At 40.2% G+C, this 14688-nt stretch overlaps 1 protein-coding gene across 2 annotated transcripts in view; it reads left to right on the top strand.

Annotated features, from left to right (window-relative positions):
* Positions 1–14688, top strand: part of TBCE (tubulin folding cofactor E) — an 82864-nt gene that overhangs the window by 31606 nt on the left and 36570 nt on the right. For both annotated transcript variants that reach the window (XM_044239324.1, XM_044239323.1), the window contains exon 3: positions 8569–8653. In XM_044239324.1, the coding sequence (XP_044095259.1) occupies positions 8569–8653 (85 nt within the window). The remainder of the gene's footprint in view (positions 1–8568; positions 8654–14688) is intronic.

Raw genomic sequence — 14688 nt, 5'->3', positions numbered from 1 at the left:
TTTGTTTGCTAATGACAACCGGTGGCTGGGTTGCCCTAGGTAGCTTCAGGATGGGGGCTGGTTACCAGCACCTTAATTAGGAATTTGGAACTTTGACTCACCCCCATCCTCTGGGGAGGGAAGAGAGGCCTACATGAGGAGGGCTCCATGAAAATCCCCAAACTGTGGAGTTTGGAGGCCTTCTGGGTTGGTGAACATATGCACACACTGACAGGTACACCTCAAACTGTGGTGCAGTCACCTGTGCTCAAGACCCTTCTGGGTACAAGACCCTTCTTGTAGATGTTCATCTGTTCTTTGTTTTATCTTTTATAACATACTGTAAATGTGAGGGTTTTCTTGATTTCTGTGAAGCTGTTCTAGCAAATGATCAAAAGTACGGGCTATGGAAACCCCTGATTTATAGCTGGTAGCTGAGAAGTTAGAGGTGACAGCTTGGGACTTGTGACTGGCATCTCTAACTTCTCAGCTACCAGCTATAAATCAGGGGTTTAGACATTCTTATGGGACTGAGCCCTTAATCTTTGGGGTCTACACTAATCTGGCCAGTTAGTATCAGCTTTGAGGTATATTGTAGGACATCCAGATTGTGTCTGCCAAGAATTAGAGAATTCCTTGGAGTGGAAACACCACACATCTGATACCAGAGTGCTGTGAGACTGCAGGAAGAAAGTTTTCCCTTGAGTAACTGACATACTTCCTCTGAGCTTCAATTTCTTATCTTTCAAGATTGAGATCCTGTCTCCATGCTGCTTAACAAGGGTTCTCAGGAGATGCAGGATAAAGTTCAAGCTCTTTACTGTGTCATTGGAGAGTTTTATGTTAGGGTTCAGCCTCTTTGCAGCCCTGCTAGTCTTTTTCTCCTGCTACTGGCTCCTGCCCTGACCCTGGGCTACACCCCCGGTTCTACCTGTGTGGGACTTTTTAAGGCTCCCTAAACAGGTCCTGAGCTCTACTAGGCTTTGGCCTCTGCTATTTTCCCTTCACGGTTTCCTTTCTATTACCATGCATATTTTTCCCACACACCACCCCCAACTATATGAATGGTCTTCTTCCGTCTTCCTTTTTTTTTTTTTTTTTAAAGAGTTTATTTATTATTTGACAGACAGAGATCACAAGTAGGCAGAGAGGCGGGCAGAGAGAAAGGAGGAAGCAGACTCCCCGCTGAGTGGAGAGCCCGATGCGGGGCTCAATCCCAGGACCCCAAGATCATGTCCTAAGCTGAAAGCAGAAGCTTAAGCCCATGAGCCACCCAGGCGCCCCTAAACGGTCTTTTTTTTTTTTTTTTTAAATTTTATTTATTTATTTGACACACTGAGATCACAAGTAGGCAGAGAGGCAGGAAGAGAGAGAGGGGGAATCAGGGTCCCCACTGAGCAGAGAGCCCTATGTGGGGCTCGATCCCAGGACCCGGAGATCATGACTTGAGTCGAAGGCAGAGGCTTTAACCCACTGAGCCACCCAGGTGCCCCTCGAATGGTCTTCTTAACTGTGCTTCCTTATCACCTGCACTCACTTTTATTCCAAGAGTTAGCCTTTATGTAATGGCTGCTGGTTTTCACATGTATCACTGTTGGAAAGCTTTGAGCTGTTTTACAGCGAGAAATGGTCTTATTTTTCTATCCTATTCATTTTTCCTCTTTATTATTTACTTCTGCTTCCTGTAGGTTTAATTTAGGGTGTTTTTCTCCCCTTAACATTTTGAGACAGGTGATTATTTTCTGTCTTCCATCTAACCTATACATTTAAGCCTGTAACTTTCTCTCCAAATGCAGCTTATGGCTACATTTCCCAAATTTTGATATGTGGTATTTTTATCATCATTTTGTTCAAAATATTTTCTAGTTTACTTTGTGCTTTTTTTTAATTAAAATTTTATTTTTTAAAATATTTTATTCAAGAGAGAGAGAAAGAGCACAAGCAGGAGGAAAAGCAGAGGGAGAGGGAGAAGCAGATTCCCCACTGAGCTGGGAACCCGTTGTGGGGCTTTATCCCAGGACCCACGCCAAAGTCAGATGCCCAACCATCTGAGCCACCCAGGCACCCCGTGCTCTGCTCCCCGCCCCAGGATTTATGTATTTATTTGAGTGAAAGAGAGCACACCTATGTGGGGAGGTGCAGAGGGCCAGAAGGAGAGGGAGAAAGAATCCCCAGTAGACTCCCTGCTGAGTGTAGGTGCCTGATGTGGGGCTTGATCTCAGGACCCTGAGATTATGACCTGAGTGGAAATCAAGATCGGACACTCAACCAACTTTGCCACCCAGGTCCCCTGTACTTTCTCTTTTGAAGCAAGGTAATTTAGAATGATATGGCTTAATTTCTACACATATGAGTATTTTCTAATAAAACTTTATTGACTGAATTCACTGTGTACAGAGCCACTACTCTGTGATTTCAGTCTTTTATATATTTTCATTGCGGTGAAATGCACAGAATGTAAAAATCCACGTTTGTTACATTTGTTACATGTACGGTCCATGCATTGGGTTCATCATATTGTTTTGTAGCCATCACCACTGTCCACCCCCAGAACATTTTTTCATCTTCCCAAACTGAAATTTCATATTCATTAAACAGTAGTTTCTCATGCTTCTGTCTCGCCAGTCCCTAGCATCCACTATTCTGCTTTCTCTCTCTTGGGAATTTGACTGTGGTATTTGTCTTTTTTTTTTTTCCCCTAAGATTTTTTTTTTTAATTTACAGTATGGGCATATGAGCAGGGAGGAGGAGCAGAGGGGGAAGGAGAGGAAAAGAATCTCAAGCAGGCTTTGCGCTGATTGGGGAGACCAGGTTGATATCACAACCCTGAGATCAGGACCTGACCCGAGATCAAGTGTGAGACACTTAACTGACTGAGCCACCCACATGCCGCTGTGGAATTTGTTTTTTTTTTATGAGTATCGAATCTCACCGAGCATAATGTCCTTGAGGTTTATCCATGCTGCAGCATGTGTCAGAACTTCCTTGTAAAGGCTGAATAATACTCCGTTGTCTACATGTACGGCATCAAAAAGAAGGAACCACTTGGGAATTAACTAGGAAGGTGAAAGGCATATACAAGGAAAATTATAAAATGTTGCTGGAAGAAATGAAACACAAATAAATGGGAAGACATCCCTCCATGGATCGGAAGAGTTACTGTTACTAAAGTGTCAGTACTACCCAAAGCAATCTACAGATTCTGTTTGATCTCTGTATAAATCTCAGTGACGGTTTCTGTAGACCCTCTTTTTTTTTTTAATTTTTTTTTTTTAAAGATTTTATTTATTTATTTGAGAGAGAGACAGTGAGAGAGAGCATGAGCGAGGAGAAGGTCAGAGAGAGAAGCAGACTCCCCATGGAGCTGGGAGCCCGATGTGGGACTCGATCCCGGGACTCCAGGATCATGACCTGAGCCGAAGGCAGTCGTCCAACCAACTGAGCCACCCAGGCGCCCTCTGTAGACCCTCTTTTTTTTTAATTTATTTGACAGAGAGAGATCACAAGTAGGCAGAGAGGTAGGCAGAGAGAGAGAGGAGGAGGAAGCAGGCTCCCTGCCGAGCAGAGAGCCCGATGCGGGACTCGATCCCAGGACCCTGAGATCATGACCCAAGCCGAAGGCAGCGGCTTAACCCACTGAGCCACCCAGGCGCCCTCTGTAGACCCTCTTAATCAGAATGTTTAGTCCTTATTTTACTTATTTCTTGATAATTTGGATTTGTATCTGCCATCTTACTATTTGCTTTCTGTTTGTCTTGGCTGTGTTTTTTTTTTTTTTTGTCTCCCCTCTCCCCTCCTTTTTGGATTATTTTTTAAACTTTATCTTTCCTCTCTATTAATCATACTTTTTAAAAAAATAAGTTTTTATTTATTTGACAGAGAGAAAGGATCACAAGTAGGCAGAGAGGGAGGCAAAGGGGGAGGGAGAATCCCTCCCTGCTGAGCAGAGAGCCTGATGCACGGCTACATCCCTGGACCCTGAAATCATGACCTGAGCCAAAGGCAGAGACTTAACCCACTGAGCCACCCAGGTGCCCCAATCATACATTTTTTTATTAAGTAATTATCAGGGAGATAATAACCTGCATCTTTGACCTACAAAAGTCTAATTAGTAATTTTACTTCTTCCTGGACTCCTGCAAACACCTTAGAATACTTGAATACTAATTCTGCTTACCCAATTCCTAACTCATATGTTGGGTATTTTAATCTTTGTGCATATAAAGCACCAAGAACTGATAATAGTTTATATCATTTTTATTAATTTAGATGTATCTATATATTTACCCTTTTCTTGCCTTTCTGTATCCTCAGGTTTTCATCTGGGATAACTTTCTTTATCCTTGAAGATCACCCCTATTAATTTTTCTTTGCTGAAATTATCTTTGTTTTTAAAATTTTTAAAATTGTGGTTACATGCATATAAAGCATAAAATTTGCCATTTTGACCTTTTTTATTAAACATTTTTAATTATAAAATACAACAAGATTTACTGTTTTAATCTTTTTTTGAATAGGTTTTATTTTTTAGAGTAGTTTTAAATTCACAGCAAAACTGAAGAGCAGGTAGAGCGATTTCCTCCTGCCCTGCACACATGTCTAGGCCCCCTCATTACAAATGTCCCCCACCAGAGTGTATATTTGTTGAAATCGATCAACCTGTATTGATGATACATCATTATCACGCAAAGCCCTTTGAAGTTCACTCTTGGTGTTGTATATTCTGTTGCTTGGGGAAATTTATGATGACATTATCATACAGAGTAGGTTCACTGCCTTAAGAATTCTGTGCCCCACCTGTTCATCTCTTCCTTCCCCCTAACTATTTTTAAAATGTTAACATATTTAATTGTGGTAAAATTTACATAACATAAAATTAACCATCTTAACCTTTTGTTTTTTCTCTCTAAAACCATTTTTTTTGGGGGAAGATATTATTTATTTATTTGACAGAGAGAGCTATAGTGAGAGAGTGAACACAAGCAGGGGGAGAGGGAGAGGGAGAAGCAGGCTTCCCGCCAAGCAGGGATCCTAATATAGGGCTTGATCCCAAGACCCTGGGATCATGACCTGAGCCGAAAAGAGATGCTTAATGACTGAGCCACCCAGGCGCCCCTCTTAAACCATTTTTAATTGTATAGGTAAACAGTGACTAGGGTTCCTCATATAAGTAGAACCATAGAAGTCTTTGTCCTTTCAGGATGGCTTTTTTTTTTTTTTAAAGATTTTATTTATTTATTTGACAGAGAGAGATCACACGTAGGTAGAGAGGCAGGCAGAGAGAGAGAGAGGGAAGCAGGCTCCCTGCCAAGCAGAGAACCCGATGTGGGGCTTTGATCCCAGAACCCTGAGATCATGACCTGAGCCGGAGGCAGTGGCTTAACCCACTGAGCCACCCAGGTGCCCCCAGGATGGCTTTTTTTATTTAACAAAATACCTTCAAGGTTCATCCATGTAGTATGTGCGAGAATGTCATTCCTTTTTACGGGTGAATGTTCCATTGTATGTGTATCACATTTTATTATCTGTCCGTTTGTTGATGGATATTTGGGTTATTTCTACCTTTTGCCTATTGTGGGTAATGCTGCAATGAACACTGGCATACGAGTGTCTGAGTTTTTTTAATGCTTGTGGTTATATGCCTGTAAGTAGAATCAATGAGTCATATGGTAATTCTACATTTAGGTTTTTCAGGAACCACCTGAAAATGTTTTCCAAAGTGGCAACACCGTTTTATGTGTCCGCCAGCAGTATATGACAGTTCTGGTTTTTCCACATTCTTGCCAGCACTTGTTACTTTCCATTATTTTGATTATAGCCATACTATTAAGTGTGAAGTGGTATCTCATTGTGGTTTTGATTTGGATTTCTGTAATGACTAATGATCATCTTTCTGCGTGTTTATTGGACATGTGTATATCTTTGGAGAAATGTCTATCCAAGTCCTTTGTCCATTTTTCAGTTGGGTTGTCTTTTTTTGTTGTTGTTGTTAGCTTATTATTATTATTATTATTATTAGCTTTTTATTTTAATTCCTGTTAGTTAACATACGGTGTTGTATTAGTTTCCAGTGTACAGTCTAGTGGTTGAACAATTCCATACATCACCCAGTGCTCATTATGACAAGTACAGTCCTTAATCCTCTTCAGCTGTTTCACCCATCCCCCACCCACGTCTCCTCTGGTAACCATCAGTTGGTTCTCTATAATTGAGTCCATTTCTTCATTTGTTTCTCTTTTTTTTTTTCCCTTTGCTCACTTGTTTTGTTTCTTAAATTCCACATATGAGTGAAATATGGCATTTGTCTTTCTCTGACTTATTTTGCATAGCATTATATTCTCTGGCTTCATCCATGCCATTGCAAATGGCAAGATTTCATTCTTTTTATGGCTGAGTAATGTTCTATTGTATATATAGACCACATCTTCTTCATCCATTCATTCATGTGTGGACACTTGGGTTGCTTCCATATCTTGGCTATTGTAAATAGTGCTGCTATAAACAATAAGCATACATGTATCCCTTTGAATCATGTTTTCTAGTTTCAGAATTTTTATTTAGGGTTTGAAAAAAAACCACAGTTGTAAAATTCTCTGCTGAAATTTTAAGGTCATCCTTTATTTTCCTGAAAATATTAAGCATAGTTAAAACTCCATTATGCAGATGCCTGATGAATCTGTTTGTGTTGGCTGTTGTTTTCCTTGGTTCTCAGTCATGGAATCTTTGTCTTTTTCTGCGCTTGGTTATTTTTGTTAGAATGCCAGATATGATGACGAAAAATTATAATTCCAGCTTTGCGATCATGTTATCTTTCTTCGATCCTTTCCAAGGATTTACATTTAATCCCTATGAGGGTTAGTTTATGTATCTTATTGCTGGTGTCTCCTTACTCTTAGAATGAAGACATCTTGAGCTCAGTACAAATCTTAGAGACTTTCTCAGCAGCTTGGACCTTCCTTGGGGGGCTGTGATTCTCAGTATTGATTTTTTTAGCCCTTGAAATCTGTCCAAAGCTCTGTTCAGCTTTTTAGCTTCTTATATCAGAATTACCAAATGCCTTAGGGGAAAACATTGCTCTAAATGTTTATTAGTTAAACTCTTTGGGTTTCCCTTTTCTCCCACATGTTGGCTTTGTAATTCTTGGCTGCCTTAGTAGCCCTCTGGGATATACACACATATCTTTAAATGTAGTAAATATACATAACTAAATTGACCATTTTAACCATTTTTTCAGTGTAGAGTTCAGTGGTATTAAGTACATCTACATTGTTGTGCAACCCTTACCACTGTGTACCTGGAACTCTTCATTTTACAGAACTGGAACTCTGTACCTATTAAATCATAACTCCCCATTCTTTTCTCCCCTCAGCCCCTGACAACCCCCATTTTACTTTCTGTCTCTATGAATTTGACTGCTCTAGGTGTCTCGTGTATGTGGAATCCTATCTTGTTTTTTTGGGTTTGGCTTATGTCATTTTAGCATAATATCTTCAAAGTTCAACCATGCTGTGGCGTGTTTCAGACTTTCATTCCTTTTATTGGCTGAATAATCTGTCGACTGGATACACCACATTTCATTTGTCCATTCATCATTAATGGACACTTGGGTTGCTTCCACCTTTTGGCTATTGTGTATAATGCTGCTGTAAACCTAAATATGCAGGTGTCTGGGTCCCTGCTTTCAGTTCTTTTAGGTATATACCCAGAAGTGAAATTGCTACATGATTTGGTAATTCTGTGTTTAGTTTTTTTGAGGAACGATCCTACTGTTTTCCATAGTGGCTGCAGATTTTACATTCTCATGAGGAGGGCACAAGGGTTCTAATTTTTCCATATCCTCACCAGCACTTGTTATTTTGTTTTGTTTTGTGTTCTGACTTTGGCCATCATAATTGATGTAAAGTGATTTTCAAAAATAGTTTATGTAGCTTTTCTAGTTTTTACTAGGAGGGTTGATCCAGAAGTGAACCACTCCATCTTTCTTTTGCACCTAACACAGTACTGTATATAGAGTGTTCTGGAAACTGAAGGGGTATACAAACACAAGGTCTGCGCCAAAGACAGCAAAGTGTGACTTTGGAATTACAATCACCTGGGTTTGAAGTTGTGTGACTTTGAGTGAGTTATTTTACCTGTGTTGAATAAGGATACTATTTATATATAGTTTTTTATTTTATGAAAAGCAGAATAGTAGACTAGGACTCCAAAACTTGGGTATTTGTCCAGGAATTAGTAAAAAAAGAAGGTAATACTATCTGCTTGACAAAGACAAAGTGTCTTGTGAGAATAACATGAAGTAATGCAAAGAAAAGTTTCTGGCATTCAATAAGTACTCAGTAAGTTTTAGCTATTGTTTCTTTCAGTTGTAGTTTTTGTTGGCTTATGAACCAGACATGCTCCCTATCATATTTGCTGATTGCAGTCTCAAGTCTAAGGTTAACTTGCTCTTTTTCAAAAGATATTTTTCGCCCCCAGTGGTGTCTGTGTGATAGGGTTTCCATTGCTAACTGTATTTGCTTGCAGCAAAAAGGAGCATTAATTATCTCCGACCTCACTTAGTCCTCATTTTTTTTTTTCTTATTCTATTAGGACTCTGGTTAGGAGTAGAATGGGACAATCCTGAGAGAGGAAAGCATGATGGAAGCCACGAGGGGACTGTGTATTTTAAATGCAGGTAATTTTTCATTATGAATTTGCACAGTTTTTCAGGTAATATTCAATAGTTGAATAAAGGGGGATGGAGAAGAAGAAATGTTTGGCTTTGGGTATAGTTATAATGTAGAATTTGATGTATTCTTAAAAAAAAAAAAAGCAACCCTAATTTGCAGTTTTTTCCCTTAGCTTTTAAAACTCTGGCTCTTAACTTCACAAGTAAGATTGCTTGCTTTTTCCTTCTTTGGGTTTTGTTTCTTGACAGCTTTTTAAAATTGGATAAATATAAACATTTCTCATCAATAAACAATTTATAGTCCACTAAATGAATAATAAAAGAGAGAAATAACCTAGGTATCCAATAAAAAGCAGTTGATTAAACAAAGTACAGACCACCTGAATAGGGGACTGCTAGGCCACTGTCAAGAAAAGTGCTTATATTGCTTATCTACTAATATTTTTAACTCCTTGAATTCAGAGAAACTTTATGAAGCTTTGAAGAGGATGGTGGGATGCTTTCAGACAGAATTTTTGAAATTTTTGTTGTTTGCTTTCCTTAGTAGGTTTCAGTTTCTCAGAAAGACCTTGGTGTTTTTTGTTTTGTTTTGTTTTGTTTTTGTTTGTTTGTTGTTGTTGTTTGTTTTTTGTTTTTTGAGAGAAAGCACAAACCAGGGGGAGGGCGGAAGGAGAGGGAGAAGCAGACTCTTTGCTGAGCAGGGAGCAATGCAGGACTGACCCCTGGACCCTGGAATCAAGACCTAAGCCAGAGGCAGAGGCTTAACCAACTGAGCCACTCAGATGGATCAAAAGATCAAAAAGATCTTTTACACTTGATCTTAGCCAAACATCAAACTTATTTTCCCTTAAATGTGGCAGAGTGAACACAGTCCTGGCCCTGAATGAGACTAAATTTACTAACCTCTAAAATGGGGATCAAAATTAGATAATAGCAAAATATATTTCCCAGCCGACCATTCTGTAATTTTAGAGAATTGGGGTGGAAGAAGAATGAGGCAGATGGCAGACTTGGAATGAGGGCAGCTCAGAATGTGTCAAGAGTTCATGGAAGATAATAAAAAAAAAAAAAAAGAGTTCATGGAAGATACATTTAGGGAGGTGTGGAAATAGAAGTTCCTTATCCTGGCTTGTTGATCCCTCACCTTCCTGAACCAGGACCTCATAAACCTTCCAGTGAAGGAGCTTTTCCTCAAGAGACTGCCCAGCACAGTTCCCTTTTCTTTTTTTTTTTTTTTTTTTAATTTTATTTATTTATTTGACAGACAGAGATCACAGATAGGCAGAGAGACAGGCAGAGAGAGAGGAGGAAGCAGTCTCTCTGCTGAGCAGAGAGGCTGATGTGGGGCTCGATCCCAGGACCCTAGGACCATGACCTGAGCTGAAGGCAGAGGCTTTAAACCACTGAGCCACCCAGGCGCCCCACAGTTCCCTTTTCTAAAAGCATGCCCACATCATTCGTGATTGCATGGACCTTAATGGGCTCTAGATGGAGCGATGTTTTCACTCTTGGTTATTCTTAGTGTAAAAATGGAGAGTTGTTTCAGTCTTGACAGACCTTCGGGATTTGCCCTGAAGTGCTAATGGAGGCCTCAGTTCAGGAACAGGGACTCACTGTTTGGATTCTTTCCCTTGGAATAGCATTTGCTTATTTCCTCATGTCTTCTAGTGTGGTCATACCTGAGCATTTACAGACTGAAATGCATACTCTCCTGTTACAAACCTACTGTTCTTTCATTTCATTGAAATGAGCCTTTTGGGGACGCCTGGGTGGCTCAGTTGGTTAAGCAGCTGCCTTTGGCTCAGGTCATGATCCCAGGGTCCTGGGATCGAGGCCCACATCAGGCTCCTTGCTTGGCAGGGAGCCTGTTTCTCCCTCTGCCTCTGCCTGCCTCTTTGTCTGCCTGTGCTCGCTCGTGCTCTCTCTCCCTCTGTCTGTGGCAAATAAATAAATAAAATCTTTAAAAAAAAAAAAAAAGAAATGAGGGGGGAGGGGGTTTGGGAGAAGGGGGGTAGGGTTATGGACATTGGGGAGGGTATGTGCTTTTGGGTAAATTGGAAGGGGAGGTGAACCATGAGAGACTATGGACTCTGAAAAACAATCTGAGGGGTTTGAAGTGGCGGGGGGGGGGGTGGGAGGTTGGGGTACCAGGTGGTGGGTATTATAGAGGGCACGGATTGCATGGAGCACTGGGTGTGGTGAAAAAATAATGAATACTGTTTTTCTGAAAATAAATAAATTGGAAAAAAAAAAGAAAAAAAAAAGAAATGAGCCTTTTGTTGATTTTAAGTCTTACATGGGTAGGTAATGTTAAGTATGTATCCCGTTGCAGAATATTTATGGGGCAGTACAGAAGGGAGCATTGCATCTGATGTGGTGGAGAACCACTGGTCTAGACTAAGAGAATCACCTTTATAGTTGTTAATGCTTATATTGGCATAATTAGGAAGGACATGACTAATAGAGATCGTATCAGTATCATGGAATCTCTGCCTCATACGAAACAGATTACATTACATGTATTTTTTATTAAGTTCATTGATCTCTTCCTAATATATCATACACACTTCTTCCCTGTCAAAACCCATGTTCGGAGGTGGCCATACGAGGTGATCTGGTCCACCCCCTAATCCTCTTTTGACAGCGTCATGCCAATTACTTGGGTGGTGGCAGGGGTGGGGGTTGATCATTTCATGTCACTCTAATTTCAGTCTGATGTCTTATATGACCTGAGGAACGTCTGGCAATCTTCTGAGCTACTACTCATCATTTATATTTGTGACATAAGTTTACAGGTTTATCCTAGAACTTATGCCTGTGAATCTCTCATCAGCATGCTCCCAGGTGCTTCCGTTCTCCATCTGTTGTTTTTTTGGGGTGTAGAGAGTTTCAGTTAAGGTGATTAACCTGGAAGTTCTTTCCGCCTTGCCCCTAGAGGGCAGAATGATTTCCAGGGTTTTTTTTTTTTGTTTAACCTAAACTAGAGAGTATACTCTCAACAGAGTCCTGTGTGTCAGTATTCCACTGTTCAGTTTTTATTTAAAGTGTTCTCTTTCTAAACAGTTATCTTTTTCTTCTGGTGGGCATGAAATCTTTTTTTCTTTCCTTTTCTTTTTTTTTAAGATTTTATTTATTTGAGAGAGAGCACGCACACACAAGCGGGGTGGGGGGTAGGAGGAAGTGGCAGAAGAAGAAGTAGTAGGCAGGGAGCCCAATGTGGTTTTTTTTTTTTTTTTTAAATATTTATTTATTTGACACAGAGAGAGAGAGAGAGATCACAAGTAGGCAGAGAGGCAGGCAGAGGGGGAGGGAGAAGCAGGCTCACTTTCTGACAGAGAGCCCGATGCGGGGCTCGATCCCAGGACCCTGAGATCATGACCTGAGCTGAAGGCGGAGGCTTAACCCACCGAGCCACACAGGTGCCCCCCAATGTGGTTCTTGATCCCAAGACCCTGAGATCATGACCTGAGCTGAAGGCAGATGCTTAACTGACTGAGCCACCCAGGCACCCCCCACCCTGCCACCTTTTTAAAAGAAATCTGAAAATGTAACTTTTTCGTGTGCCTGGCTAGCTCAGTCAGTAGAGTGTGAGACTCTTGATCTTGGGGTTGTAAGTTTGAGCCCCACATTGGGTGTAGAGAGTACTTAAAAATAAAATCTTCAAGGGGGTGTCTGGGTGGCTCAGTTGATTAAGCGTCCAGCTGTTGATCTCTGCTCAGGTCTTGATCTCAGGGTAGTGAGTTGAAGCCCTGTTTTGAGCTCCATACTCAATGTGGAGCCTACTTAAAATAACTAACTTTTTAAAAAAGTGACTTTTCTTTGGCACCAGTGAATGGAATACCTGACATCAGAAGAAATACGCTGTTCTAGACTTTGTGCACAATACTGGATAACTTACAAAATAGAATCTTGATTTGCTCATCCTGCATGTGTCATAAGATTGTTGTAAAGTATTTTGAGCTTCTTAAGTGAGCATTAATGGATTAGTATAAATCATTCCCCTGCTATGGTGTAAAGAGTTAAAAGAACTTTTAAAAAAAAGTCACTTTGTACTGATAGTTTGCAGACAGGGCACATTTCTGCAAAAGATGAAGAGAGGTATTTCATTCTTGGAAAACTCCCATATATCAGGGCAAAATAAAAATTGTATCACTCAGGGTCAGTCTACAAAAAAACTGAGCTGTTTTTCCTTTGGAAAATTAGTCTACCAGGTCAGTTCTTCAGTAAAGCACTGTACACCAAGTGAAATGGAAGTTAGTTTTACAAGCTTGCCTAAAAGGCTCTAAACATGTGTAATTTTGTCTGCAGCAAAATAGAGTAAGAAGATCAACAAGAGACCCAGCCTTTCCCAGGAGGAAGCATCTAAAGCCCCAACAAGAAAAATGCTTACTATGGTTAATTGGTCTGTGGAGGACCCTTGCCTTTGAGTAATACTGCCAGATTCAGGAAAGAAAAATATGGAATGCATAGTGAAATTTGGATTTTTAGAGCAACAGCCAGTCATATTTTAATATAAATATTGGACATGTATGGGACATACTTATACTAAAAAATGATTGGCTATTGATCTAAAGTTCATATTTCACAAAATTCATCCTGAATTTTAGCTGACAAACCTGTTGGGGAGGTAATAGTGTAAATTAAATCTCGGTAACAGGGCTTCATGACCGTCCTCCATTCCCACAAGGGCCATGGTCGGGATGTTGATTTCATTCAGAGCATCTGTAATTGGTGGGCAGGAGGAGGACAGAACCAGCACAAGCTGAATGCTTACGAGGGAAAAATGTTTGGACTCTCCCCCCTCCCCCAATTTTTTTCTCTTTGGGCAGGGTTCAGAATTTCAGTGTTTTGATCTACCATCTCAGTAATCATCTGGAATGAGTCTGTGTAGATTATTAATTTATTTTTGGATATTTATTGTTACTGGTGGGCCTTCATTCACTTGATATTTTTCAGTATTTGCAGGTCTGTTTTGTTTTCTGAGAAACCCTCCAGGAATGTTCCAGAGGAGACTGATCTTTGATGTTATCCTTTGATCTGTAAAGGGCATAGCATCCACTTTGCAGCTACCTAATACATACCATTCTAACTCCTTTGATCTGCCTGCAGTCAAACAAAACAGTAATACAGATCTCTTCTTGAATGGTTCATCACCACTGTTTAAAAAGTGTGAATTTAGAACAAAAGTGAAAACCATGGCATTTGTTTTGTATTGTGTTTTCTCATTTATTAGAACTGTGCTAATTTTTAAACTTATGTACTCAAACTGTTCATTTATTTTTTGTTGCCGTATAGTTGACAATGTTACGTTAGTTTCAGGTGTTCAGCATTGTGGTTTGACAATTCTGTGCATTGTACAGTGCTCACCACAGTAACTGTAGTCCCCATCTGTCAACGTACGGTGTTACTACGATAGTGTTGACTATATTCCCTGTACTGTAGTCTTCATTCCATGACCTTTTTTTTTTTTTAAAGATTTATTTATTTGGTGGGGGGCAGAGGGAGAGAGAATCCTTAAGCAGGCTCCCTGCTGAGCACAGGGCCCGAGGCTCGATCCCCAGGAGCCTGAGATCATGACCTGAGCCAAAATCAAGAGTCAACTGCCTAACCGACCGAGCCACCCAGGCACTGCCCCACCCCCATGACCTATTTTTAACTGTAAGTTTGTACCTCTTAATCCCCTTTACCTGTTATGCTTATCCTTACCTGCCTTCCCACTTTGGTAAGCATCAGTTTGTTCTCTGGATTTAGGACTGTGTTCCTCCTTTGCTTGTTTGTTCATTTGTTTTTTAGATTCTGCATGTAGGTGAAATCATACGGTATTTGTCTTTCTCTGACATATTTCATTTTTCATAATACCCTCTAGGATATTGTTGTGAACATGTAGTGCATTCCTATTGTGGATGGCAAGATTCCTTTTTTTTCTGAGTAATTGTTCCATTGTATATTTGTATGTCTGTATCTCATCTTTATCCATTCATCTATGGATGGACACTTAGGTTGCATCTGTATCTTGGCTGTTTTAAATAATACTGCAGTAA

This window comes from Neovison vison, chromosome 2 (assembly GCF_020171115.1).
Source record: "Neovison vison isolate M4711 chromosome 2, ASM_NN_V1, whole genome shotgun sequence".
In the NCBI taxonomy this organism is placed as follows: Eukaryota; Metazoa; Chordata; class Mammalia; order Carnivora; family Mustelidae; genus Neogale; species Neogale vison.
Note: the sequence above shows the minus strand (reverse complement) of the source record. Positions and strands in the feature narration are given on the sequence as shown.